Genomic DNA, 25,932 nt, shown 5'->3' with positions numbered 1-25,932 from the left:
AAAACCTTTTGATCTGAAGGTGTATGAGTAAAATCGCTGTAGACAAAAATATAATTGTGCCAACATATTCATTTCTTTCATTAGAAAACTAACGTTTTATTTGCAAATATATATATATATATATATATATATATATATATATATATATATATATATATATATATATATATATATATATATATATATATTTTTATTTTTTTTTTTTTTTTAATGGATGACTTGGTGCGATATAAAAAGCAGCCAATAAGCGTCGAGCATAGGTGGGAACTCCTTTAATATCGTTTAAAAAGCATCTCAAGGAGATTCCTCAGGAAATCGTTGAGAAAATGCCAAGAATACAGTTCTGGAAATTCTAGTGATCCTGATCAGGATAGGGTGGTTATAATGAAGATGAATGAATGCACTGAACACCAACATGCTATATGGGGAGAAATATACAATAAAATAGTTCAGTTTAATTATATCTTTGCATGGTTAATATGTATATATATAGTATTTGGGCATATGGAAAATAGGCAAAGAAGTTTTATGCTCACAAGCAGATGCAAATACCTTGGTCCCATTTCTTATTCATATTGTTGCAGGAATATGAAAATAATTGTTTTATGCATACTTTACAATTAATTACTATACATACAGTAACACAAGAACTCATGATACAGACCAATGTCTTCACTGTCTATATAACCATGTTTATTAAGGAACTAATAGTTCAAACTCTCATTTAAAAAAAAAATCTCTCTATAAAAAGGTTTAATATTAACATCTCTGGATTCACGTTTATGACCAGATTTCCTTTTGAACTGTCACTATTTAGTGAAATTGTTGGTGAAAGTAATTTATTGCACCTTAATGGAGGTGAACATAGGTTTGTGGTTAAAATGTGTCACAGGGTGCTCATTCCACCCCATCTGGTTTACATAAAATTTCACTGGCATTCCATAAGCCTGCCAGAAACATTTGCATTGCATACGATAAAGATTTTCCCCAAAACAAGGCATTTATAGATCATAAAATGTTAATGGCTCATGGTTATATTTTAAAACATGTACACATGTGCTGTATGAATAATTTGAATGTCATCTGTTGACAGCCATTTTTTTAGACATCTAAATTTTATCTACTTTTTCCCCCAGAATAAAAAGACCCAAGCAAAGATCTATTAGTGATGGTTCTTTATTTGGACTGCTAAATAAATACATGAAAAATTACACAAACAAAAATCACAATAAAAGTATACATGCATATATAAACAAAGCTACATTGGTCATCTGTGCACTAAGCACAACATCAGAGAAGGCATTCAGTTCGTCATAGACTTGAAGAGAAGTCTCAGATAATCTCCAGAGAGTTACCTCTCTGACTGTGTTGCCTTTCTTCATTCCAACTGAAGCAGGGAAACCATCAGGGCTCATTCGCATGGCCAGTATTTCAGTCCAATACTGAATAAAACCCTTCATTCAAACACCATATGGATAAAAGAAACTCTGAGTTTTGGGAAAACTGTGGACCAAGCCACAAAAACAGCATACATATTGCACTATAACTATTCATCTACAAATGCTGGCACACTTCGCTGATTAAATGCTGAGCATTTCGGAATCAAGAGACATCATAGAAACACATACATCTTGTAACTGTATCTAAGGAAAGAAGGAATGTTGGTATAATCCATTGGAAGGTAAACACGCAACGCAGCAAGATTTCACTTGTTTGCCTGTCGTTATACAGATAAGCACAGAAGCAGCATTCAATTTTAGAAAATACAGTAACATTAGTAAAGATGATCTTAAATGAAGAAAAATTGTGTTCCATATCAGTGTCAGGTAGGCCTTTGCTTCTTTTCAGGAAGCCTTATACTAACCTTCACATTCAAAATGTAAAAATCATATTCTTTCCCCAAGTGGTTTTTGTATAATCATGACTCCGGCTCTGATGTGAAATACATTTTACGCCCTTAAAACAACTGTTGCACCAAGACATTAACACCAGGATTAATTAAGATAACAGGCAAAACAAAGAAGAAAAAGAAAAAAAGGTGTTAATACTGGTAACTGGAACTTTAGTAACTTGGTTTGGAATCATTCTGTAATATTGAATGTATGTACTGTACATGTCTGCATCATTAGGTTTATGGAGAGATTTGGTTACAGGGTAATTATGAACTGGTATGAGTTGATCAGTAGGGTTTATAAAGCACCTGTACCCTTTAGCAGACCATTAAAGTTGATCAGCATTAGCACTAATATCTAGGCACTACTGAACGTCACGATATTTCATAAGCCTTTTAAGATAACGTGACAAAAATGATTTTTGATAAAATAAAGGATGCGTTCCTAGCACAAAAAAAAAAAAAAAAAAAAAAAAAAAAAAAAAAAAAAGGAGGGGGATCAGAAAAAATATATATTTATGTTTCGGAGGCCACATTCTTTCTTCTTTCTCTCATGCAGGATAAGATTAGATTAGGGCAGAGTGTATTATGGTGGTCAAGGAGAAAAAAAAAAAGGAAGGAAGGAAGGAAGGAAGGAAGGAAACAGAAAATGACAGCTCAAAATAAGGGGATTGAGTTTAACCCTCTCTGATGCTGACACGCGGCTCTGCCAGCGAGCTGTGCATGATGCTTGTGATGGACTCCACTCCCGCTCCCTGCAGGAAGGTACGATGGTCGCCATCGATCACGTGAACAGAAACCTTCCCATCACACACCTGCACGCAAGTCGTATTCGATTTTTAAATACATGTTGCATAGTACATTGTTCCGATGTTTATTATGACGCAAATGATTGTATACAAAGGCTTAGCATATACATACCTCATGCAGTTTGTAGTCAGCTCCTAGTCCGTCTCCGTAGTCACTGCTGGCTTTGGCCCTCAGCAGGGTGATGTTGCCGTGGTATTTGGTAGATGGGATGTAGCAGTCAGCAGCCTTTAATTTGTAGTAGAATGAGGAGGCAGCGAAGTGGAGGGAGTCACGGTTAATGCCCTTATGGCTTGATGCGATCAGATCTACTGCATGGTTCACTCGAGCCTCCAGATCTTTCAAAGGCAGCAACGTTTCTAAGAGCTACAAATGTGAACGAAGAATATATAGGTGGAGAGTTGTGTAAATTATAATTTTTTAAATTATGTGTATTTAAAAAAATAAATAAAAAAAAAAAAAAAAAAAAAAAAAAAAAAAAAAAAAAGGCTGCAACATTCAAATAAGCACGCCAACACACCACAGTTTTTGTTAGTGCTTTTAAGCATTTAAGTGGACATCTAAAAGACATAGCAATGTGGAGCACTATATTAAATAAAAAATTATATTTTTGTCTATATCATGCAGCCCAAATATACCATCTTCTATTCAATGGATTGAATCAATGGATTTAATTCAAGCTATAATTAATTACTTTGTAAACAATTTTCTAGCAGGTTCTAACAGGAAGCCTCGGCTTTAGAAAGTCTCTTTCATCTAATTGTGAAAGTGTCATTTCGGATTTAGAGCCGCTTTGTGAGACAATTCAGCCTAAACAGAGGAGAAGCAGATCTTGGATGAAGCCACATTTATTGTTTTGTACATAAAAACCACAGAGATGAAGGCAGGAAAAGCCTGAAGGCAAACTTCCTGTTGCGGTTTACCTTGTTGTACTCAATGCTGGTGAACTGCTGGATGAAAGCACACAGCGCCTCAGTCTCGGCCTCAGACTCATTACCGGGGGTCAGCTTGGCCCTGTAGCTCTATTGGTGAGAAAGAAAAAAAGAAAAGAGAAAAAAAAAAAAAAAAAAGACACAGCAAATAAAAAACAATGCATCATGCATGTTTGAGGAAGAATATCGATCGAAGAGTTGCTCCCACCTGCGTATATGCAGCCACATAAGAATGGGAGCCATCAAACAGGAAGAGGTATTCCACAGGGCACTGCGCTGCCTGCAGCTGAGAGCACATCTCGAAAGCTACACAGGCACCAAAGGAGTAGCCAGCAATGCGGTAAGGCCCCTCTGGCTGGGTTTGCCTCACACACTGAACGTAGTATGTAGCCAGGTTCTGAATACTGTCCAATGGTGCAGCTACACACACACACACACACACACACACACACACACACACAATAGAGAAAAGTTCATTATTGTAGCATAAATTACTGTACAACAGCACTGACACTTAAGTATTGATTATCTGAGTAATGACGATGTTGAAATGGTCAGGTTTTATTTGTTTCATTAGAATCTGGTTATTTAGTTCATTTCATCTCCACCCCTTCACAGAAATAAATAAATAAATAAATAAATACATAAATAAATAAACCCAAACACACGTAAGGGATGGAGGATGTAGGAAGACCTTCCTGAAAGCAATCTTCAAGCACCACTGGAACTCAAAGTGTGTCTACATGCACATAAGAAATTAAAGGAGATTTTATTTGTACTTCATGGAGGAGTGTCCTAAGCTACCTCTTAGAAAACTGTTCAAATAAAACTATACAGTGTCCCTATGTACAGTATACAGACATTAGATGCTTTGCATACTTTGCTCATTTTAAGAACGGTGCCAATAATATTGGAATTGACTCAATTCTGAGGGACATTTATGGGCTCAGCGACTATCTGCTATGGTGTCAGTACCTTTGGTGCACTGCAGGCCATAGCATGGCACACTGAGTTTGGCGGTGAGGGTGCGGAAGGCAGCCGTAGAGCCCTCAATAGGGTGAATGAGGAACAGCGGCTTTTCTGCACTCTTCACCTCGTTCAAAAGTGTCACTGTGGGACCATCCGGGTTTACCAGCATCCCGTTGGGATCAGAATCTAGCAAAGCCTGAGCTCCAGGATGCTTCCCCTCAGATGGCTTAGCTACTGAAAATAAATGGGAAAGAGAAAAACAGCATGCTTGCTTTCCACATCTCTCTTCAAATGATAAATTATAAAAGACACACTGGACGACATGCAGCATGTGCATGCTTACCCTCAGAGACTCCAGATTTGCTGGACATCTCACGCAGTTTGTTGATGGTGAGCTGTCGGATATCTCTCATCTGCATGACAATATCGTAGTCTCTCTCTAGTGTCTGCCTCACCTCTACACCCATCAGTGAGTCCAGACCCAGGTCAGCCAATGAGGCGTCAGGATTCAGGTTGCTTATGTCACGCACGCCTACATTGTAAGGCAAGCACATGTTGTCAAGTTGTCTCCCCCCCCAATTTTATTTCTTTAAGATAATATAGCAAAAATCATCCATGTAACTAACACATTATTATGGGGCATTGGTAACACAATGGCTAAGATTATCTTCTAGTGACCAGGAAGTTGAGGACCAATTTTAAAATCCAGAGAGCTACTACTGGGCTCTTGATCACTTAACCACTGTGCATTATACCTTATTAAATTCTACCCCTTATATGAAAGCATCTGCTAAATGAATAAATGTGAAATTGATGTTTCTGATAAAACTCCAAAATGACACAAAACAAGGAAATTGTTATTAAAATTATTATTTTTATTTATTTATTTTAAACGAACTTACCTAGAATGTGAGCCACTGTTTCCACCAGGTCCCTCTGCCCACTGCCTTCCCCCTTTGCCACCTGCACCCTTTCTGCCAGCACAAAGCTGGACATGACAGCTTGCTCTTGGGACAGGAAACGGTCCAGCACCTCCAAGCAGGAGGCCATACGCTGGGGCAGTGTGCCGCCAATCACAGCATCGTTCCCGCCCATGGTCTCCAAGACTACACCTACATCACCGATAGCACCCCACTGGACAGCCAGACCTGGCAGATTGTCATGACGACGCTGCTCACACACTCGTTCCATGGTGGAGTTGGCGAAACCGTAGTTGCTCTGACCAGCATTGCCACGGCCACAGCTGACCGAGGAGAAAACCACAAAGTGCTGCAGCTCAGGACACTTCTTCCTTGTCACTCTGTGGATGCGATCCAAATCGATAATTAATTATTCACTGAAACTGATGGCAAGTTTTAGGATTTCAAATCCAAAAGGAATAATAAGTAAATCATTAGCCACAACAAGCCTACCTGTCCAAATGGAGGGTTCCGTCATATTTAGGCTTGTTGACCTCAATAAACTGCTTAGGTGTCAGATTCTCAAGCATGCCATCTTGCAAAACCTATAGACACAGGATATGGATATAAATAGTAAGCCGAACATCAGGAGAAAAAAAAAAAATTCCTTGTAAATCAAAACTGAAAAGAAGTACACACTAAAAATATGGACGGTTACCATTGCAAGGTGGAAGATGCCTCCAACAGGGCCTAACTGGCACGCTTCAGTGATGAGACGCTCGGTCCCTTCCAGAGTACTAACGTCACTCGTGGACACTAGCACCTGGACACCCATAGCTTGCCACTCTCGCACACGCTTGGCCTGGTAACCTGTTTAAAAGGTTATCAACAGGTTATGGCATGTCTATAAAAAGTTAAAAATTTATAGTAGCATGACATTTTTAAACCTATGCGGAGTAATATTCATGAGCGTTACCGTTGCGAATGCCAGAGCGAGATGTGAGCACCAGTTTGCGAGCTCCTCTCTCAGTGAGCCAGTGAGCCAGCTCCAGTCCAAAGCCTCCCAGACCTCCTGTGATGATGTAAGAGCTTGAAGCAGGACAAAAAGTCCGACATATAGCAGGGAGTGCGAGAGGAGCAGCTGTACTCACACCACTATCCTCTTCCACACGCACCTGACGAAGACACACACACACACACACACACGACACCTTTGAACCTGAGAATGTGAGCCAAAGGCAAACAAAAAGTAACAAGCATGAAGCGAGATCATAATGTAGGATAATAGGAAGCTGGAACGCCAGCTAGTCCAATACACAGATGGACATCTTTGTGCGCATTTCAGGCTGATGTAGTGCTCACCTGCAGCAGCACTTTGCCAATGTGTTTTCCCTGAGCCATGTAGCGGAATGCGTCCTCCACCTGATTCCTTTCAAAAATAGTAGTGCGCAAAGGCTGCACCACTCCCTCCACAATGCCCCTCTTTAGCAACGAGGACACCTCTTCCCACTCACGGTTACCCTCATCAAACAGAGCGTCCAGCAGGATACCATGGAAGGCCACGTTCTTGAGGAAAAGAGCCATGCCTGAGGCAGGAGCACAAGTCAGGGTCAGAAAACTTACCAGGTACTGTTTGCTCAGTGAAATAAATGATGGACAGTGACTGAGCATAGGTATAAAGGATGGATACTGGAGCACAATCATGGATAGCCAGTGGGTCAGACTTTTGTTTTTTTTTAAATAATGAGGCAGCTGCAGAGATCAACTACTCTCAAAAGATAGTTATTACACATCTAATTGAGTCAGCTGAATCAAATAGGTTTAATCAAAAGCTGAAAATGTACATAGTATGTAAAATAAATAAATAAGTTTGTATCACATTAACAGCACTTTCCCTTGTTTTGTTAAAACTGCAGCTATATTCACATTGACGATATTTCTAAGCGGTTTCTAACACAATGTAACTTGGGTTTTGTGAGTGAAAAGGTCAGATATTAAAAGCCTAAATGGCTCCAAAAATGAAATATGATCAATCATATTTGCTTAACATTGAAATCTTTTAATTTGGGCTCTGATCAGTGGAAAAAGTTTAAGAACCCCGTTTTACTCTAGGCAAGCTGAATGGACATGTTGAATGTAGCTGCTACTTCTGTCCCAGTAATGTGTTTTGGTGGATTGTAGAACTCACCCAGAGGGGTGTTGTTTGAGAGGTCATATTTGCCGATCTCAAGGAAGCGTCCATGTCTGGCCAAACAGCGTAAGCTGGCCTGTAGTTTCTCTTCAGCCAAGGAGTTCAGAACCAAATCAACTCCTGTGTCAAAACAAGCGATTAGAACATACTATACAGAATAATATTCACACATAAAATTGTTACGCAAATATGGCAGAATGCATCTCGAATGCATCATTTCTTTAAACAAGTTCTGACCTTTGCCCTGTGTGTGCTTCAGCACATGTTGTTCAAAAGAGGCATCTCTTGAGTTAGCAAATGATTCTGCAGTGAGCTGTGGGAATCGTTCCTGCAGGTAGGCCCTCTTCTCTTTGGAACCTGCAAATCTCAGATGTCAGAACCAGTTTGTTTCCACAGTGCAAGTTTTCGCTTTCCACTGCGGGTTTGTTATGAAGCACTCACCCACAGTAGTGAAGACTCTGCAGTTCATGCTGAGTGCGATTGCAATAGCAGCCTGGCCCACTCCTCCAGAGCCTGAGTGGATGAGTACACTCTCACCAGGCCTCAGACGCCCACGCACCACCATGGAGTAATAAGCTGTAGCGTAGACCACAGGTACTGAAGCAGCCTGCTCCAGTGTCCTACACACACGCACGCACACACACAGTTAGAGTTACACTACTCTCATGTTTTGGGGTTATAGTATATCGCTCTGTATTATCTGAGCACTTCTTACAGTAAGTGAGTGTCTTACCAGCTAGACGGGACATCCCAAAGGAAACGTCTATCTGCATCCACACAGGTGGCCAGACCTTTAGCAGGCAGGAGGCCCATCACACGACGGCCACTAGGGTCCCGGCCTGAGAATTCCATTCCCAGCATGCACTGCTGGAGCGCTATGTCTCCTGCACAAGGATAGAATGTGCCATGTCACTTTGCTTTATGTACTTAACAAAAGAAATATATTAAAAGTGTAGATAATTGATTATAGATAAAAGTTAGACAAAAACTTTAGTTAGAAAAAAGTTAGTAGATAAAAGTATATGATATGACAATCATGGTTTTACAATATTATCATGAGACATCATCAGAGAGAGTCATTTTTTAAAACTCATAAATGATCAATAAAAAGATTATGCACAAATAACCTTACTTCAGGTTTACTATAGTTCTTATGATCATGAGGAAGTGGAGTTATCTACCTGGGATAGCATCTGGGGGCAGTTTGCCTGTAGCCAGCATGATGTCTCGGAAGTTGAGTGAGGCATAGTAGACAGTGCAAAGCTGCACGTCAGGGTTGGACGGAACAAAGTGGCGCAGAGGGGACGCGATCCAGCGTAGTGAGGACAGATCACCGCGAGTCAGGACATTCACGTAGGCCTGCTCAGTCAGCTCCTCGTTCAAATCTACAACACAGGTAGGATTCATGCACAAAAACAGAAAAACACATGATCGCGAGTGACGGAATTTTGTTATGGCAGATGTGTTTTGGGTAAAACTTTAGGGAGAATGAAGACATGGCATACCTTGTGTGAGTAGCTGGTGCCTGAACATCCCCCACTGTCCATCCCGGTACACGTTCATGCTCAGGTCCCTCTGCAGCACTGCCTGCATGTCCTTATGGGACAGCTGGAGAGAAGGAGTTGCTGAGGACTTCTTCAGGTTAGACACAAACGCACACCTTGTGAGAAGAGACAAAAACCAGACATATGATGAACACTGATATTTAAAGCCAATCATCATCATCATCATCATCATCATCATCGTCGTCTTCATCTTTCAACCAAAAGCATAATGCACTGAATACACCCATGCTTTAGAAGACAGAAGAAGAAGTGCAATAGAGAGAAATAAAACTAACCGGATGCGGTTGCCTCCAGGCTCCTGTCTCAGGCAGTTGACCATCCCCACCACTCCATTATGGCCTTGAGTGGCTGTCAGCCATATTGGATTATCTGAAATCTCAGCCAGCAGGCTCTGACGGAAGGAAGAATAAGATCAAGAATTTTAGATAGCAGGATTAAAGGAATCATGTCCAAAAGATGCAACATTTGTTACTTATAATATCTCCGTTTTCCGGTCCAAGAAAGTACATATTGTGAGCTATTGACTTTCCTAGAACGGTGAATTTTCATCAAAACAACCTAAATCACTTTGTGAATTAGGCAGAAAAATGTATTTATACGGTGAGACAAACCAGACTCACCTTCAGAGTCTCTACCCATTTGTAATCAGTGGAGTCTACAGACAGTGTAATAGGTTGTTTCTCAGGAGTTTTCCTTCTGCCAAGGAAGAGAACTGAGCCGTAGAAAGATTTCTTCACCATGACCATGTTAAGAGAGGCCTTTTTGAACTGCTTCTCCCATTCCACCTGTGTACACACACACACACACACACACACACACACACACACACACACACACACACACACACACACACACACACACACACACACACACACAAAGAGAATGACTGAGAACCAAAATTGAGCCAGATGACATGGAATGATTCAGGTTTTTCACTAGGGTTTTCAGATGGTTATATGAACATTACATTGTGTACACACACACACCTGAGTGAGGAGGCTGGTCCGAGTCTCCATAGAGGTGAGGAAGGCCACAGTCTCACCCAGCGTGTCTCCCTTTAGCAGGGTGTGTAGCAGAACAAAGCCGTCCTCTCTGGCAGCTGACGTCAGGTTTTCCAGCAGAGCTGATGGGTTTGAAATAGGCCCTGGGACACAGTTACACACCACCAGGTCAGCACCCCCAAGGCTGCCTGTGGCTGTGCTGTGCTGAGGATCCCACTGAGCAGCTGAGATACCATGCTCCTCCAGAGAGCTCTGCTGGGCTGAGAGCAGCTCTATGCTCACATCAGAGGCTGTGTAGTCCAGACGCAACATTGGCTGAATGTTGAGGAGGCTGACGGCCCGGGAAAACACACGGCCATCGCTGGAGAGGGCCTGAAGTACAGGAGTACAGAGTGAAATTATGGGAAGCATATTGCTGTAATAGAAATTTATTTATAAGCAAAAATTTAGCCTAACACATTAAGAAAAAATGAAAGATCTTTTTCACTATTACAATTAAAGTATAAATTTAGAAAAGGTGTTGTTCTGAGCAGGACAGATTATGGGGTAAAGTAAAGTAAACATTTCACTGTACCTCCAGAACTTTGAGTTTGCCAGGAGTGGAGTTCTCCAGCGCGGTGTCGAGACAGTGGCGCAGTGCATGAGAGTCTAGCAAGCCATTAAGGAGAGGATCCTGCAGCAGACATTCCCTCTCCTTCTGCACCGTCTGCTCCAGCTCAGAGCGCAGATTCCCATTAAGTTCCAAACCACAGAGTACAGACAGCAGGCGTAACAGGCCACTCTCTGTCTCTGCATCGATCAGCTGGTCCTCTTGTAGACCCTCCAAACCAGGGAAGGAAATCTTCACTCCCTGCGTGGCCAACTTCCTCTGGAGATGGTTAATCAGACCTGTAGAAAAGATTCATGCATGTCAAGATATTAAGGTCTGACAGTTGAGCTGTACTTTGCATGCATAGTTTTAAACACATACTAGAAAAACAAGAGGAAGGGAACTTGCCTTTGCTGCGTCTGAGCTGCTCTGCTAGTTTCTCACTGGATACCAGGCACTCTGTGTCCACCAGGGGCACAAAGGCAAACTCCTCCAGAATGGGCGGGGTCTGTTGCTGCTGGCGACGGGGTGCCACTGTGGCATGGAGGCCACAGATCTGAACTCCGCCTGCTGTAATATTATCCAGGCAGCGGTTCACAAGGACATCAACGGCTGAAGAAAATCAGAAACAGGATACGCTGTACTTTAGTTTATTCATGGCCGTCACACACGTAATATAGTTTTACATGCAGATATGTTACAGATATATACAAAACAAAAAGCTCTTAAATGCATTTACCTTTCCTATCCTCAGAGTAATCCTGAACTCTTTTCTCATGTAACGTCGGATCTATACACACGGAACGAATACGTGTTGGGAGGCGCAGGCTACGTCCAGGCAGGCCCACCACAATCATCTGCAGCATGGTGTCCAGAAATGTCACCCAGTTTCCTGTCCACTGCAGCTTCCCATAGTCACCTGCAAACCCAGACCAGGAAAAATAAATAAATAAACCAGATCGGAGAAGTACTCATATATTCATGACACACAACGCTGGTTTTAAACTATCAAAAATCAGTCTGTTTGTGTTTACCAGCATTGTTGGACTCCAAAATGCCTTGGAAGGTTTTGCCATAGTCGTAACCACGCAGACGCAGTTCTTTATAGAGGGCTCCAGCTTTCAGATGCAGTTGCGGTTCCTCTGGCTCTGTGGTAACAGGCTCAGCCATCTGAGAGTAGAAAGAATCCAAAGCTGCCTCCTCCAACAGGCTCACCTTGCCTGAGACATTCAGAGATATTAGAAAGGTAGATGCAAACTTAGCAGCGTTATACATTGTGTAAGGGTATTTAAACAGAGCTAATCCATATGATATTTGGCTAACTGGGTTATAACTTACCACTAACTGCCAGGTTGCCATTCTCAGACACCTCAAAGCGGTTGGTGGCGGGCATGAGACGAACCTCCAATTGGACCGATCCTATGGTGTGATGGAGAATAACATAACTGATTTTCATAGACTGCATTTTCATTCTTTGAGAGTTTTCTATTTACATGCAAAACAGACACAGTTTAAACCTGGATAACAAGTAACCATGACTCAGACCAAGATAAAGCAGTTAGTTTGTTGTGAAAATGGAGTGAATTTAATCTAATGTAATTTATAATTGAGCAAAGATGGATTATAGTACAAGCTGAGCAGTTAAGCAGGCCCCCCCCCAACTTTTTAATTTTTCTCAATAGTCCAAAATTATTTATCTGACAGCTCAGAGATTTCAACAGATATCCTTCTCATCATTATCTCAGGTCGTTAACCACTGAGCTACCTCTGCCCCATGTCCAGGAAACTGGCCTTTACTGTACCAGTGAAAACCACTCACCAGCCTTGGGTAGAATAGTGGCTCTGTGGATGGTGACATCCTCAAAAGTAACTGGGGTGTGTTCCATGACGGTCCCTAAGCTCCTCATCAGTGTCCTCCATGCCAGCACCAGGTAACCCGTGGCTGGATACAAGACCCGCCCATCAATACAGTGGCCAATCATGTAGTAGTCTGGAGATTCAGGGTTAATATCTGCAAGGATGGAGGAGGAAAAAAAAAAAAGGAAGAAGGAAAAGGTCAGTTGGATAATGGTTAATATCCTTAAGAACTACCTTCACTGATTATATGTTTATATTATATTCACCAATGTTGTACACAGTGGCTGAGGTGGAGCCTCCAGATCCTGCTGGGAAATCCTCCACCTTAGGCACATCCCAGCTCTGAGAATGGTCCCACTGGATAAGAGGAGAGATGAGGGGGGTCCCCACTGGAACAGGGTACTTGACAGCTGGATACAGCTGCTTACTGTCAATATTAATACTACAAAACAAACAAGAAAAAAATATATATGAGACTATAATAGCTTTTATAATGTTTTGCAATATAACCAAGTCAGTACTCACCCATTCATGTAGATCTTGCCTATGTGAGAAAGAAAGAACTCCAAGTTGTTGGCATGTCCTCTCTTCAACAAGGGCAAAATGGAACAAGTGGGCTTGAGGCTGCGCTTCAGAATGGCCTGGAGAGGAAGTCAGAGTAATCCAATTTGAGTGCTGCTCAAAAAAAAAAAAAATTTGTCTCCTGTTGGACTTAAGAACTCATTACAATCTTTATCACTCACCTGCAGTAAAGCGTGTGGAGCTATCTCCACCACCACAGCATTGTCAGGAATGAGGCTCAGGCCCTCCTGGAAGAGTACAGGGCTCACCAGGTTGTTTACATGGTATTCAGCTGAGGAATAGAGAGCCAGAGTGCTCCCCCATTCTGTCTGGGGGATGGATGTGCTGATCCAACGAGGAGAGCGAGGGCGTGGGCTTTTTATCACCTGAGAAAGTGCATACAGAAAAATAACCGCTGGTCAGTGTACACTACAGTACTTGTCTTAGCTGTTGTTAAAGTAATCCTGAGTACCTCAAACACATTTTCAAATGGTTAACTGACATTTATGCCTAAAAGTGGTAAAAGGCTGACATTTTTTGACAGAAAAATATTAAACAGGCCAACAATAAAGTGCCAAATATAATGCTTTACAAATAATCTAACAGCATACTGTATTAGTGAACCTTGCATTTTAGTGAGTAAGGGGTGAGAGGTGTTCTAAAAGAGGTGTTCTAAAAGAGGTTTAGTAGTTTATTGGTTTCCTTTGCAATTAAGCTTTGAGCTTTAAACAATTTATTATTTGTACGTATATTATTTTGTTGAGATTTAAAGTTATACACTTAGGGGTACTGCAAGGGCACATGAAACTTAAATAAATAAAATCTCAAATTTTGGTCAGAAAAATGCTACAGCGCTTCTTTAAACCAAACCAGCAGATGGTGCTGAGGTGCTAGAGAAGAAGTTAAAACCCCAGCATACCTTCTGCAGAGCAGCCAGCAGAGCAGGAGCAATGGATGCCATGTAATAGGAATGGAACGCGACACCGGCACTGCGCACTTCTTTGGCAAACACACCATCCTCCTTAAGCTTAGCAACAAATTTGCTGACTGTCTCCTACAAATCCACACAAGACATACAATGCTTAATTAACCTTTAAATCAGGTGAACTCAACAAAAGTGCACAAACATGAAAACGCATAGTGAGAGGTGTTAGCGTACCTGTGGCCCTGAGATAGTGACCGTATCCTCTGCGTTGTGGCAGGCTGGGACCACCCCCTGTGGACACTGAGCCTTGCACTCTTCCCAGGTCAAACCTGAAAACAAGTTTAAATTCAATACTGGAAACAAGCAGGATATTAAATTCCACTTCACAACCGAATTCTCCGGAACAGGTCGTCTTACCCACTGCTGCCATTCCTCCAGGTGGCAGGTTGGCTTCTTTGATGCACTTTCCTCTCCAGTAGGCAGCCTGAAGGGCCTCACTGTGGCTGAGGGAGCCATCAGCATAACCACATGCCAGCTCTCCGACAGAATGACCCACAATGCCATCTGGCTGGAGGCCCATCTTCAGCAGCATGTCTATCTGTGCAATCTGGGGAATTATGCATAATTATCATATCAAGTTTTCATGTCAATCTGTACATACGTTTCATGCACACTGTATACACTGGAATAAAATGACAAATCGGCAGGATCACGGTTCAACAGACAATAATGCATCATAAAGGACTAAATAAAATGGAAATGCAATGCAATGGCAATGCAAGACAAGATTAAACGCTATAAGCAAGCAATAAGCAATGCAAATCAGTGCATATTAGACCTTTTACATAACAGATGAATTGTGCAGATGAACTAGGTAGCAAATTGTGCAAGAGCTGAGCATAACTGTCAACATTTAATAGAGTAGACATTAAGAGCAGAATATAAAATGGTGTAAATTCAGAGAACTACCAGAGTATGAATTGTAAACATGTAGTCTTTTTGGACAAAAATAACCCATGAAATGAATTACTCAACATTCAGTCAGTTATTCAGCATGGATTACAACATTTTATGATGAAATAACCAGATAAAGAATGATTCCCGACATCAAATTCCATAGTGGCGATTGCAACACCGTGCTTAATAGATAAGCACAAGTCCAGGAATTGTGTATGTGAATCATCGGGGAAGCCTGACCTGAATGGCTGCAAGGCCAACAAATGCATGGACTGTGTCCTCAAATGTGTTTTCATCAGCCTCCATGAGCAGGCGTGACACACACAGCCCTGTGTCTTTCAAAGCCATGTCTGAACGCCGGATGGACTCCTTGAACTCCTGTAGTTGCATTAGGCTACGACCCATACCGGCCCACTGTGTACCCATACCTGAAGGAGTCACACAAAAACATATTAAAGTGGTGTGTAGAATTAGATCAAAAATGGCAGAATCCACAAAGAGGAATTCTTGTTTTGGGATATTCTTGGCCATTGCCGACTTACCAGAGCAGATATACCAGAGGGGTCTGGAGGAAGGTGCAGCCTGCTGCACCTCTCTAACTTCACCTTGTGCTCCCAGCAGTGTGTATCCCCTGTAGGGCATGCTCGAGGTGGGAACAGCACACACCTCACTGAGCAGGTCCAGGAAGGCTGAATCATGCCCATATTCCTGGGCTTTATTCAGGAGAAAGGTAGTAGCCTCTTCAGTCCGCCCACATGCCTGCACTATCCTGGGCACAGATACTGGTGAAACTGGAACAGTTGTTTTGGGCCCTGGTGGGCGCAGGATAATATGGACATTCGAGCCTCCAAAGCCAAACGAGTTGATGCCTACAATGCCCCCACGCACGGGAATGGGCTCAGACACCACATGCACACGACCATCTAAGAGCGCTGGGATGTCTGGGTTGGGGTTGTGGAAGTGGATGTTGGGAGCCCACATACCATGTTCTAGTGACAAGAGCACCTAAGTGTACAGAGGAAAGATTTATCCATGTATATACACATGAAAAAATAAGTATCTAGTGTCATCATGCCAAGATCTAAAGAGTTCTACAAGGCCTTCAGAGGGGAGAGCGGGGGGAAAAAAAAGAAAAAAAAAAAAATAAGGTTGTGGATACCTACGAGTCTGGCAAAGGATTTAAAAAGATCTCGAAATACATCATTCCACTGTGAGGAAGATAATCTACAAATGACGCAGATTTCAAACGACTGCCAATTTGTCCAGGACTGGCTGTCCCAGCAAATTCAGTACAAGAGCAGACCGTCTGATGCAAAAAGAAGACTCTAAGAACCCCAAAATTTCATCACAGGATCTGCTAGTAGGTTTTGCAACTGTTGGTGTCAAAGTACATGCTTCTACAATCAGAAAGAGATTGCACAAATCTGACCTGCATGGAAGGAATGCCAGGAAAAAGCCTTTGCAAGACTACAGTTTGCCAATGAGCATATAGGCAAAGACCAGGCCTTTTGGATATCAAAGAGTGCCTGAAGATAAAGTGAAGCCATCTGTCCAAAAGTTGAAGTTGAACTGAAAGTGGACCTTTCAACAGGATAACGATCCTAAGCACACTAGCAAATCCACCAAGGAATGGCTCAAAAATCAGAAATGGAGGGTTATAGAAAGGTGTAGTCAAAGCCCTAGATTTGAGTCCTATTGAAATGTTGTGAGGGGATTTGAAGCAGGCAGTACATGCAAGAAAACCCTCAAACATCTTACACATGAAGAATTATTGCATCGTGGACAAAAATTTCAGCAAGCTGAGGTCAAAGACTGGAGGACAATTATGCAAAACACCTTTCTGCTAAAAGGGGCAATACTAGCTTCTAAGGCCAAAGGGGTACTCAGTTTTTCCACAGAAGAATCTCACATCTACTGATATTTCAGTTGAATAAATGATTGAAAAAGTTCTTTTTTTTTTCAGCTGTTTGCAATGAACAAAATCAAACAAAAGCAATTGAAATAGTTTTACACAACAAATGCTTCAACTGGTTTCCCCAAATTCAACTGAAAACTTAATGAATCCTCCAGACTCAAAATTATCCAACCCCTTCATGGCAAGCATCTTTAGTACTTAGTAGAGCACTCTTTCCCAGTCATGACCTGCTGCAAAATGAGATGCATAGCTTCTGGCAGTGCTCCTGATGAATCTTAACCCATTCTTCATGAGTAGTAAGCTCCAGTTCAGTAATATTCTTGGGTTTGTGTGCTGCAACTGCCTTCTTCAAATCCCATCAGAGATTTTCTATGGAATCCCAAAATTTCTGTGACTTATTTTATATGATCTTGAGCCGAATTTTCTTGTGCTTTTGGGTCAGTAGTGATGTACGTCTTGGAGTTCTGTTAAGGAAACCTTCTGTGTTTAGTACAGGCCTTACTGTGCTCACTGAAACCTCAGTGCCTATTGCCACCAAGTCTTGCTGCAGGTCTTCTGCAGTCACTCGAGGGTTTTTCACAATATGCCTTCTCAGAAATCTGGTTACAGTCATTGACAGATTCTTTTTTTTCCAGCCCTGTTCAGGCATTTCATTTATTTTCTACCCCTAGCCAGTTCAGGTATTTCATGTGTTCCAGCTCAAGCACACCTGGGGCTATTAATAAAGCCCTTGATTAGTTGCATCAGGTGAGCTTGAGACAACACCTGTTTTGCATATTTGTGCCATTGTGAGGGATTCTATTCTGGGGGTTGAATAATTTTGAGACTGGAGAAGTCATTAGAACCCTATCCAATTTCAGTTGAATTTGGGGAAACCACTTGAAGCATTCGTTGTGTTGAACCATTTCATTTGCTTTTGTTTGATTTGTTCATTGCAAAGAGGTGAAAGTCTGCAAATTTTGACAATAAACCTGATTTACAATGTGGGTTGAATAATTTTGATTGCAACTGTATCAACTTTATTAATAGGCACTATTTCAAAGACGATCAAATGTTTGCTTGTTCAAATAGGTCTAAAAAGGAAACACTTTCTATGGGGTGAACTTTCCATTTTTTCACATGACTGTAGAGTCTTGATAATTTATATATACACTCTACATGTATAACAAAAAAAACAAAACAAACAAACAAAAAAAAAAAGTTATGGAAGGACATGCTTGTAGACTCACTTTTGCAAGGGCAGCAAGTCCCGAGGCAGGCTCGGGATGGCCCATGTTGGATTTGGTGGATCCTATAAGCAAAGGTTCACGCTTTGACTGACAGAACACACTGACAATGCCATTCACTTCTTGTGGGTCCCCAACCTAAGGGAAAAATTAAGCCAGTATTAAAACTCATTTTAACACAGGTGTGTGTGTCTGTATGTGTCTCCGGATCCTGACTCACCTTGGTGCCAGTGCCATGGGCCTCAACATATTCAACCTGCTCAGGGGAGATGTTGGCCTCTTGGTAGAGGGAGCGGACAAGTCGCTGCTGCATGTCCCCTGAAGGAAATGTCACACCTGGACAGAGTGTAAGAACACCATCAAATAGCTCTCAGCATCAAACGCCTTTTGAAGTTCAGGTATCTCCATTATGTCCATGGTAACGGAGTCAGAAAGTTGAGGATGTTTTTCTTTGTTTTTCTCCTCACTGCTAACCCAGTAAGGAGATACTTTCTACATTGCATGGGTGTATTAAAAGGTGCTGTGTGTAATTTGAGTGTTTCTAGACATAATGATATTTCTCTATGTGCATCTTTAAAATGATTGTGATTAAATTATTGCCCTGGATCAATATGATCTCAAGTTTCTTAATTCAGGTTCCTGTTTTAATTTTACAGGCCTTAAATTAGCTCCACCCCCTGCCAGAACAACATTCCTCAGCTCTGCCACATTTCCTTAAAAGCTTTCTCTAATGAAAACACCAGCCATATTCTGCTTGCTATGTCATTTCACCCGCTCTGTTTCAGCATTACATTTAGAAACACTGGCGAGACGCAAGTGTGCCACCAGGCACTGGGGGAAAGGAGATGGCCTAAGGTAGCCAGAAGAATGGGGTCACCAGTCTCCATTAGAATAATCTGATGCTTGTCTTCTTAGAATAAAACTGATTGCACTCCGTGCAGTACCTTGTTCTTTGTATCCATCCGTGTTGTTGCCAGCATTGAGCACAGTAGCATAGACTCTCTTGGCCATGGATTTCTTAGTGAGGAGTACAGCCACAGCAGCTTCTGAGCGACAGTAACCATTTCCTGGGAGAGATGATACAATAGGTTTTAAACTTCATAAATCTGCTGCCATATACATAATATATTATTATATAAATATTAGTGTAAATATTCAGATTTCTGGTATAATAGAAATACAATTAGTAATACCAACATTTAAAAAAGAAAAAAAAGAAAAAGAAAAAGAGTATAAATAATAGCAAAATCACCTGATACGTCAAAAGACTTGCAGGCTCCATCAGGACTGAGCATGCCCAGTTTCATGAACTGCACTGAGGTGTTGGGTTTGAGCAACAAGTTAACTCCCCCAACAAGAGCTGCATCACACTGACCATGCCGAATAGCATTAAAGGCGTTCTCCATAGCCAGGAGACTGGAAGAACACGCTGTGTCAATGGCTGTGCTGGGCCCTTTTTAAAAAAATAAATAAAACACACACACACACACACACACACACACACACACACACACACACCACCGATTCTGAGTCACTTAGTTAGCTCCACTTAAAGCATCACACCATACAAGGAATGACTCACAGTCAGGCATCACTGACAATGTGGTGGCAGGACTTTAAAATAATCATGATCATCAAGATCATTTTGATCAAGATCAAGTGTTAATAATGATTTATCACAATCAATCAGCCAATTTGTTAAATGTTGTATAATATAAGCCTGAATTACATGGATTAATATCTAAATAAAAACAAGACTGTTCCATGGTTATGGTTAAAATCAATAAACGTCGACACAATATACACCCAAATTAACTGTTTAAAAATGTATATTATTTTATAATGTATAAATTGTAATGTGCTGGTCATTAAAACAATGTCAATAGTTAACAACTAAATATATAACTAAATCTAAATTTACCTATGCAGTCTGACAGTTTACAAATAAAAATTGATGACAAACAAATCATGACTGAATTACTATTAATTCTCCAGCCCAACAGGTTGTTTTGAGTAAGTTCAAATGAGTTCTAATTGTTATGAAAAATCATTTAAAAAAAAAAAAGCTGCATCTAAAAGAATCTCTTGATAACATGCTTTAGAGCTCCATATTACAGACTGAGGGACATGAATTATAGAAAACTGAAACCTTGCATACCATTGAAGTCAAAAAAGTAAGAGAGACGATTGGCGAACATGGCGCGCTGGCAGCCGGTCATGCTGTACCCCAGAAGCTCTTCTGGATCTTTACTGAAGGCCTCGCCTGCCTCAGAACCACTCACACCAATGTAAACACCAGTTTTAGTGCCACGCATAGAGGTGGGGTTTATGCCTGCCAAGCACAAAGAACACAAACATCATAAATAAACAGTACTAAGATGAAGCTAATTAACGAATACGGATGTACCCAATTAAACATGAGAGTTGCTGCACAGAAGATGGGGTGCTGGGACACTGACCTCCATCAACGATGGCCTCGTATGATATCTCTAGCATAAGCCGCAGTTGTGGGTCCATGGTGTGTGCCTGTTTGGGATGCACGCCAAAGAAGGCTGCATCGAATCTGTCTATTTCTTTTAGCTTTCCATTTCTGCGAGGAAGACCATACAGACCTGAGGAGAGGTAAAGATATGCAAAGAGGTTAGCTATGAAGACAGTAAAAATAAATAAATTATACAAATCACATTTTCTGTTATAACAAAAAGAACTATCTTAGTCCTCAGCACACTAAGACTGCTGACACTTTAGCACATGAATGTGAACCTTAGTTGGTTGCCAAGGAGAGAAAGCAGAGAGGCAAGTGAAGAGAGGGATCTATTGAGAAGATGACAAGCATGCCAAGGCCAGCACAGGGAGAGCAGCCAGGTAGGAAGAGAGGCCAACAGTGCAAAGAAACCAGAGACCACAGGGGGAGTCACTACAAATTTAATGTGTAATTAGTTAAATCAACTCTGCTTTACACATAGCAATTGTTCAGATGTAAACTACATTTTGAAATGAACAAATCTATTTTACATGCTGTAACAAAATATAATATAACAATAATGGTGACTATTACTTCAATTCATACTGAACAATGAGATGTTTAATATAATTTTATTGTTAAAAAAAAAAGCATTTTTAGTTCTAGTACTGCTTACTGTATAGAACATACAAAAGAAAAAAAAATTTACTTTTAAATTCCTTTGTTCTCTTTATCTCCAAAAAAAAAAAGTTCCTGTAAGGAAATCCTTTTCAAGTGTGTTTTCCCTTTATAATTTTGCCCTTGTGTGTTTTACTGTAATGTTAGTGGTGGATCCAGAGCCTATCCATGACTCTGACCAGGATGACATGGTCACTAAAGATAACTGAATCAAAATTGTACTGTTAAATACAGTTGTTACACTGTATAATCATTCAAACACTTTAGTGTTTTTGACCAGTATATACTTTAGATATCTGATTCTGCAGGATACCTGGCTTCCACCTCCGGTCATCCTCTGTGACCATGTCGACTCCATTGAAAAGGTTCTGCCAGAATTCGTCCAAATTGTTCGACTCTGGAAGACGACCCGAAATCCCCGCTATGACGATTTCCTCCATGTTACCGTGAGAGTTTCTGTGGGATCAGACAAAAAAGAAACAAAAGGCAGTTAGAGAACCAACATCCAATTAACAATTACAGTCTGTCAGATTGCAAGTCAACCATTTTATCTGACCTACTTCCAACCACACGTTTATCCAGGCTGAGAGAGACACAGTGCTCAGAAGGGGGTTGCCTAGAGGAGTGTAGGCTTTGTTTATGGACCACAAATTCACTAATTCTGTCCATACAATGGCCATCAACAAAGCAGTAGCAGGGGCCGGATAACTGGCTAGTGCACAGTGCAAATCAAGCTGAATGTGGAGGACAAAGTGTCCCTCTGTTCTGATTCCATCAAAGCCAGTGCAGGACTCACAGGATGGGAATTCAATCACAAGCCTACAAATTAAGTAAGACTTCTCCATATACACATTTTAGGTTTCCCTGTTCCCTACATGCTTGATTCCATTCATAATTTCATTAATAAATCCATCCTGGGGCTTAAACCACCAAGACTGTAAAACACTGACCTACAAAACTGTCATAGCTACTCCCTGGTCTATTTATTTAACTGACTTCAGCTAAATAATTCACGAGAGGATTGAACAAAATAAGAATTTCATTGTACCAAGTACATATGACAAAGATCTTGAAACCTAAAATGTATGTGACTGGATAAACAGCAATAGAGGATCTTCTACAGAAGCAATACTGGTTCATGTTTCGGAAATTAGAGTCGCTGAACCAAGGCTATTTTTCAAATACAGTGTGTTGATCTGCTTGGCTTGGTTCTTGGTTCAGTCCTCTAGTAATTAGTTCGGATTGCCATAGTTTAGCAGTTAACCAATTATGCTGGCTACAAAGTACACAACATCAGCTCATGTAGTCAAGTAGAGCTCTGCAGGAACATTTAGATTATAGGGAGAAAATGGCAATTTTACATGAACACAGCCAGCTGACGTAATAGAGCAAAACATGGGAACCTCTAAAAATAATATCAAATTCATCTGTCTAAGGGTAACCTCTAAGAACAGACAAATCTACTTAAATCAATAAATAAATAAATGCATACAAAACCCCCAGTAATTTGTGGTTTGCTAAAACAAATAATTCTATACATAAAATCATTAAAAATATGATGCACTTCCTGAACACAGGAGAAAGACTCAAACACTCCAAAGATGTTTTTAATTATAAAGGAGAAGGCTGTTGACTGGTCAGGGAAACCTGCTACTGATTGCTACTGATGAACATTAGTCACCCACTAAATTAGTTTTTCACTGAAGAATGAACAATCACCATAATCATAAAGAGAAATGCTTATCTGACTGATTCATGGATTTGTTTAATGCTCCATTGTTCAAAATCTGCGATTTCATCATCCCGTGGAAGAATGGTGTTTGCCAGTACTATTCCTGACGGTTGCTAGAAGATGTATTCACAAGCAGGTGCTGACATGCAACAGTTTGCCATTGTGTGTATGCGCGTGTTTACGTGTTATGGTGATATTTAAGAGGCTTTCTGATGAGTCATCACAAAAGTATTCACACGATTTTTAAAGCATTATTTAAGAATGAGCCATGTTTCAATCTTCTGAGAGAGCTGTAGTGCATGACTTGTTTCTTGCAAAATTATGATACTTTATTATTTCAGCACAAGCAGATGCCGGAGCACTTAGACCAGAGCAGATTGAGCGAGCAGCTAAACGGCTTTCCTGGAACCGGGAGTGTAATCTACCTGACCCAGATCTAATGAAGCCTTTGCACGTATGCAGTAATGAGAGAGTCACCCAATGATTCAAATACATACATAAGCATCAGCTCCTCTTATGGCATAATTATAGGATGACCAGACATCCCATGGTCTAGTACAGGACAAATGGGTTGTGGGAGGTGGGGGTGATACAAATTAATATATTAGCTAAGCACCGCTGAACTTACACCATCATGAATCAGAAACAATGGGTTAAAATTGAAATGAAGCCTCTCTCTCTCACAAAATATGAAAAGTCCCTTTTATCAGATTTGTGCTTCTGTCTGTTAACATTAAAATAAATATAAAATGTTTCTAAGGCTTTAGACAAATTTCATCTAGATATTTCTCTTCAGTAACCCCACACTGCAAATGGTTGAACTAATTGGGGATTTACTACATGATGCTCAGTGCATATTTGGTGAAAGAATCCAGTGATAAAAAGAAACTTCAGAACTTAAATAATGGACAAATAAGCCATTTTGTGAACAAGCAAGACCACATGAAATAAAACTGAAATATGGCAATGTCCCAGAAAACACAGGCCATCTGGACATCTTGAATAGCTTGATTCAGGGCCTGTGTTCTAGTTCTCAGGTTGCCAATTGGTTCCCAGAGTATGGTGCTACCATGTTATGTTCTGGTGTTACAAAGCAGGGGGGTGTCCTAGACATTTGAGTCTTTCCTCTATTCTACACAACCACTCGATCTCAGGAATTAGATGAATGAAATCAGATGTGTTACAGCAAGGAATACACTAAAATGTGCAGGACAATCTGTGTTCGAGTTCAGTGGCAGCATGCCACAGGTTGGGCACACAATCATGATATGACAGCACACAATTACACACATGAGCCACACAGCCAGGCTATAAACATGTGCCGATAAGAAACAGAAGCTGAGTTGATAAAGCTCTTGTCACTTGATGATGATGATCATATAAAATGGTTTCGGCAGCACAGGACAATGGGAAGTGTTAAACTGCTGTCTGACACAGTGGCAAATCCCACACTATAGCTACAAGACAACCTATTCAGAAACAACTTCCTTTCCTGAAACATCTCAAAAAGTCTGATCTCTCACCACACTGTTCAGGATGAAATTAATGAGAAGTTAATGAGAATTAAGAATTAATCTGCAACACAAACATATCCTCTCTCACACACCTAGGCTATAATAAAGGCTGCATTAGGCCAAGCAGGCCTTGTGTAAAGATCACAGGCCTAAATGTGTAACAAATCCGTTAATGTTTCACTCAAAACTGTTACATTTTCTCTAAAACAGTGCACTTGCGGACATGGAGCGAGAAGTGGACTGATTCGGTGGTTATACACAGAGTTTATAGTTCATAGCTGCTTCAGAGCTTCAGAGTATTCACAATCAGGGCTGAATGTAAAATGGCTTCCTACTCCCTGTTCAAGTGCACTGCAAAGGGTGTGAAATAACAGCTCGTGTGCTCTACGCACTGCACACTAACTCGCAAGTCATTTGGGATTCAATCTATAGGCGCTAAAAGATGCGCGTTTCCATTTTTATCTTTATTTACCTGATTTCTATACAAAGTCAAGCTCGTATAGATGTTATAGCTAGTAAAAGTGGTCGTGACACTAATATATATATATATTTAAATGAGGACATAAATAGTTCCTGAGTGTAAAAAGCTCGAATGTGCTAAAAGAGTACATTGCGACATAAGAATATCTGCGTAGACTAGCACTTCCTCTTATCATTTCTATAAGGAAACACTGTCATAAGGTGCATATTCAATACTCACCAGCTGCAATAGTTGTACAAGGGCTTGAAAGATACTTCTGGAATGGATGAGCATCCGAGGTCAATGGCGCCTGGGCTGAGCTGTAATTCCTGAGTGACTGGAATGGTGGATCTGGCCCAATAACCCTGGTTAAATCGCCTTGTCTTGCCCTGAAAATGACTCTCACACTGCTTTGGTTGCGTTGCACTGATGTCTGTTTCATTTAAATGTTTGCCATGTTGTATAGCCACGCCACATGGGCTGACGGTTGCTCGGTATTCTGGTCCAATGAGAAGGAAGGCAGGTCTCCGGTAACCAACCACTGAGCACATTTCCCAACGTTAATTCCGCCTGAAACACGGGTTACTCGAGTTCAGTCATGAGAAAGCAAATCTATGCGCAATATCACGCTGAGGTTTACAGCACACCGCATGTTATCTCTGCAACCCAGACATGCTATATTACTTTATGAAACCGGGTCAGAATTGTTGCCAAAGACTCATCAGATGTAGACAGCATCGATAACGCTTTTTTTTTTTTTTTTACTAGGCTACAGTCGGTTTCTCTTCCTGTTGCACGT

General features: G+C 41.0%; 1 protein-coding gene across 2 annotated transcripts; it reads right to left on the bottom strand.

Moving 5' to 3' along the window:
- Positions 1 to 1,160: 1,160 nt before the first annotated feature.
- On the bottom strand, positions 1,161 to 25,595 carry fasn (fatty acid synthase). Of its 2 annotated transcripts, none has more exons than XM_017483746.3 (42): positions 25,374 to 25,595; positions 21,741 to 21,883; positions 20,745 to 20,897; positions 20,444 to 20,617; positions 19,538 to 19,738; positions 19,230 to 19,352; positions 18,506 to 18,621; positions 18,289 to 18,423; positions 15,687 to 16,149; positions 15,385 to 15,572; positions 14,605 to 14,794; positions 14,422 to 14,516; positions 14,182 to 14,316; positions 13,445 to 13,648; positions 13,227 to 13,342; positions 12,968 to 13,143; positions 12,664 to 12,855; positions 12,183 to 12,263; positions 11,879 to 12,064; positions 11,584 to 11,763; positions 11,253 to 11,456; positions 10,830 to 11,143; positions 10,241 to 10,627; positions 9,875 to 10,039; positions 9,530 to 9,645; positions 9,195 to 9,349; positions 8,871 to 9,074; positions 8,423 to 8,573; positions 8,131 to 8,309; positions 7,927 to 8,046; positions 7,687 to 7,809; positions 6,861 to 7,084; positions 6,475 to 6,673; positions 6,217 to 6,368; positions 6,012 to 6,103; positions 5,502 to 5,899; positions 4,943 to 5,131; positions 4,606 to 4,830; positions 3,839 to 4,050; positions 3,622 to 3,720; positions 2,813 to 3,064; positions 1,161 to 2,706 (listed from the first exon to the last, which is right to left on the bottom strand). In XM_017483746.3, exons 2-42 carry the CDS (start codon positions 21,865 to 21,867, stop codon positions 2,569 to 2,571), a joined length of 7,533 nt encoding a protein of 2,510 aa, XP_017339235.1. In that variant the 5' UTR covers positions 21,868 to 21,883; positions 25,374 to 25,595; the 3' UTR covers positions 1,161 to 2,568. The 2 variants fall into 2 exon arrangements, with proteins under 2 accessions (XP_017339235.1, XP_017339234.1); XM_017483745.3 differs by having other exon boundaries at positions 4,606 to 4,833; positions 25,374 to 25,594.
- Between the last annotated feature and the right edge of the window lie 337 nt (positions 25,596 to 25,932).

This window comes from Ictalurus punctatus, chromosome 13 (genome assembly GCF_001660625.3).
Source record: "Ictalurus punctatus breed USDA103 chromosome 13, Coco_2.0, whole genome shotgun sequence".
Classification (NCBI taxonomy): Eukaryota; Metazoa; Chordata; class Actinopteri; order Siluriformes; family Ictaluridae; genus Ictalurus; species Ictalurus punctatus.
The sequence above is the reverse complement of the archived record's forward strand: the minus strand, read 5'-3'. Positions and strand labels throughout refer to the sequence as shown.

Bases quoted from the DNA above. Each gene is read 5' to 3' on its own strand.
- fasn (XM_017483745.3), bottom strand. From the start codon at position 21,867: ATGGAGGAAATCGTCATAGCGGGGATTTCGGGTCGTCTTCCAGAGTCG. The intron at 15,573-15,686 runs GTAAGTCGGCAA...TGACTCCTTCAG, and splicing joins CCTCTGGTATATCTGCTCTG to GTATGGGTACACAGTGGGCC. The intron at 9,075-9,194 runs GTATGCCATGTC...CCTGTGTTGTAG, and splicing joins GCACCAGCTACTCACACAAG to ATTTGAACGAGGAGCTGACT.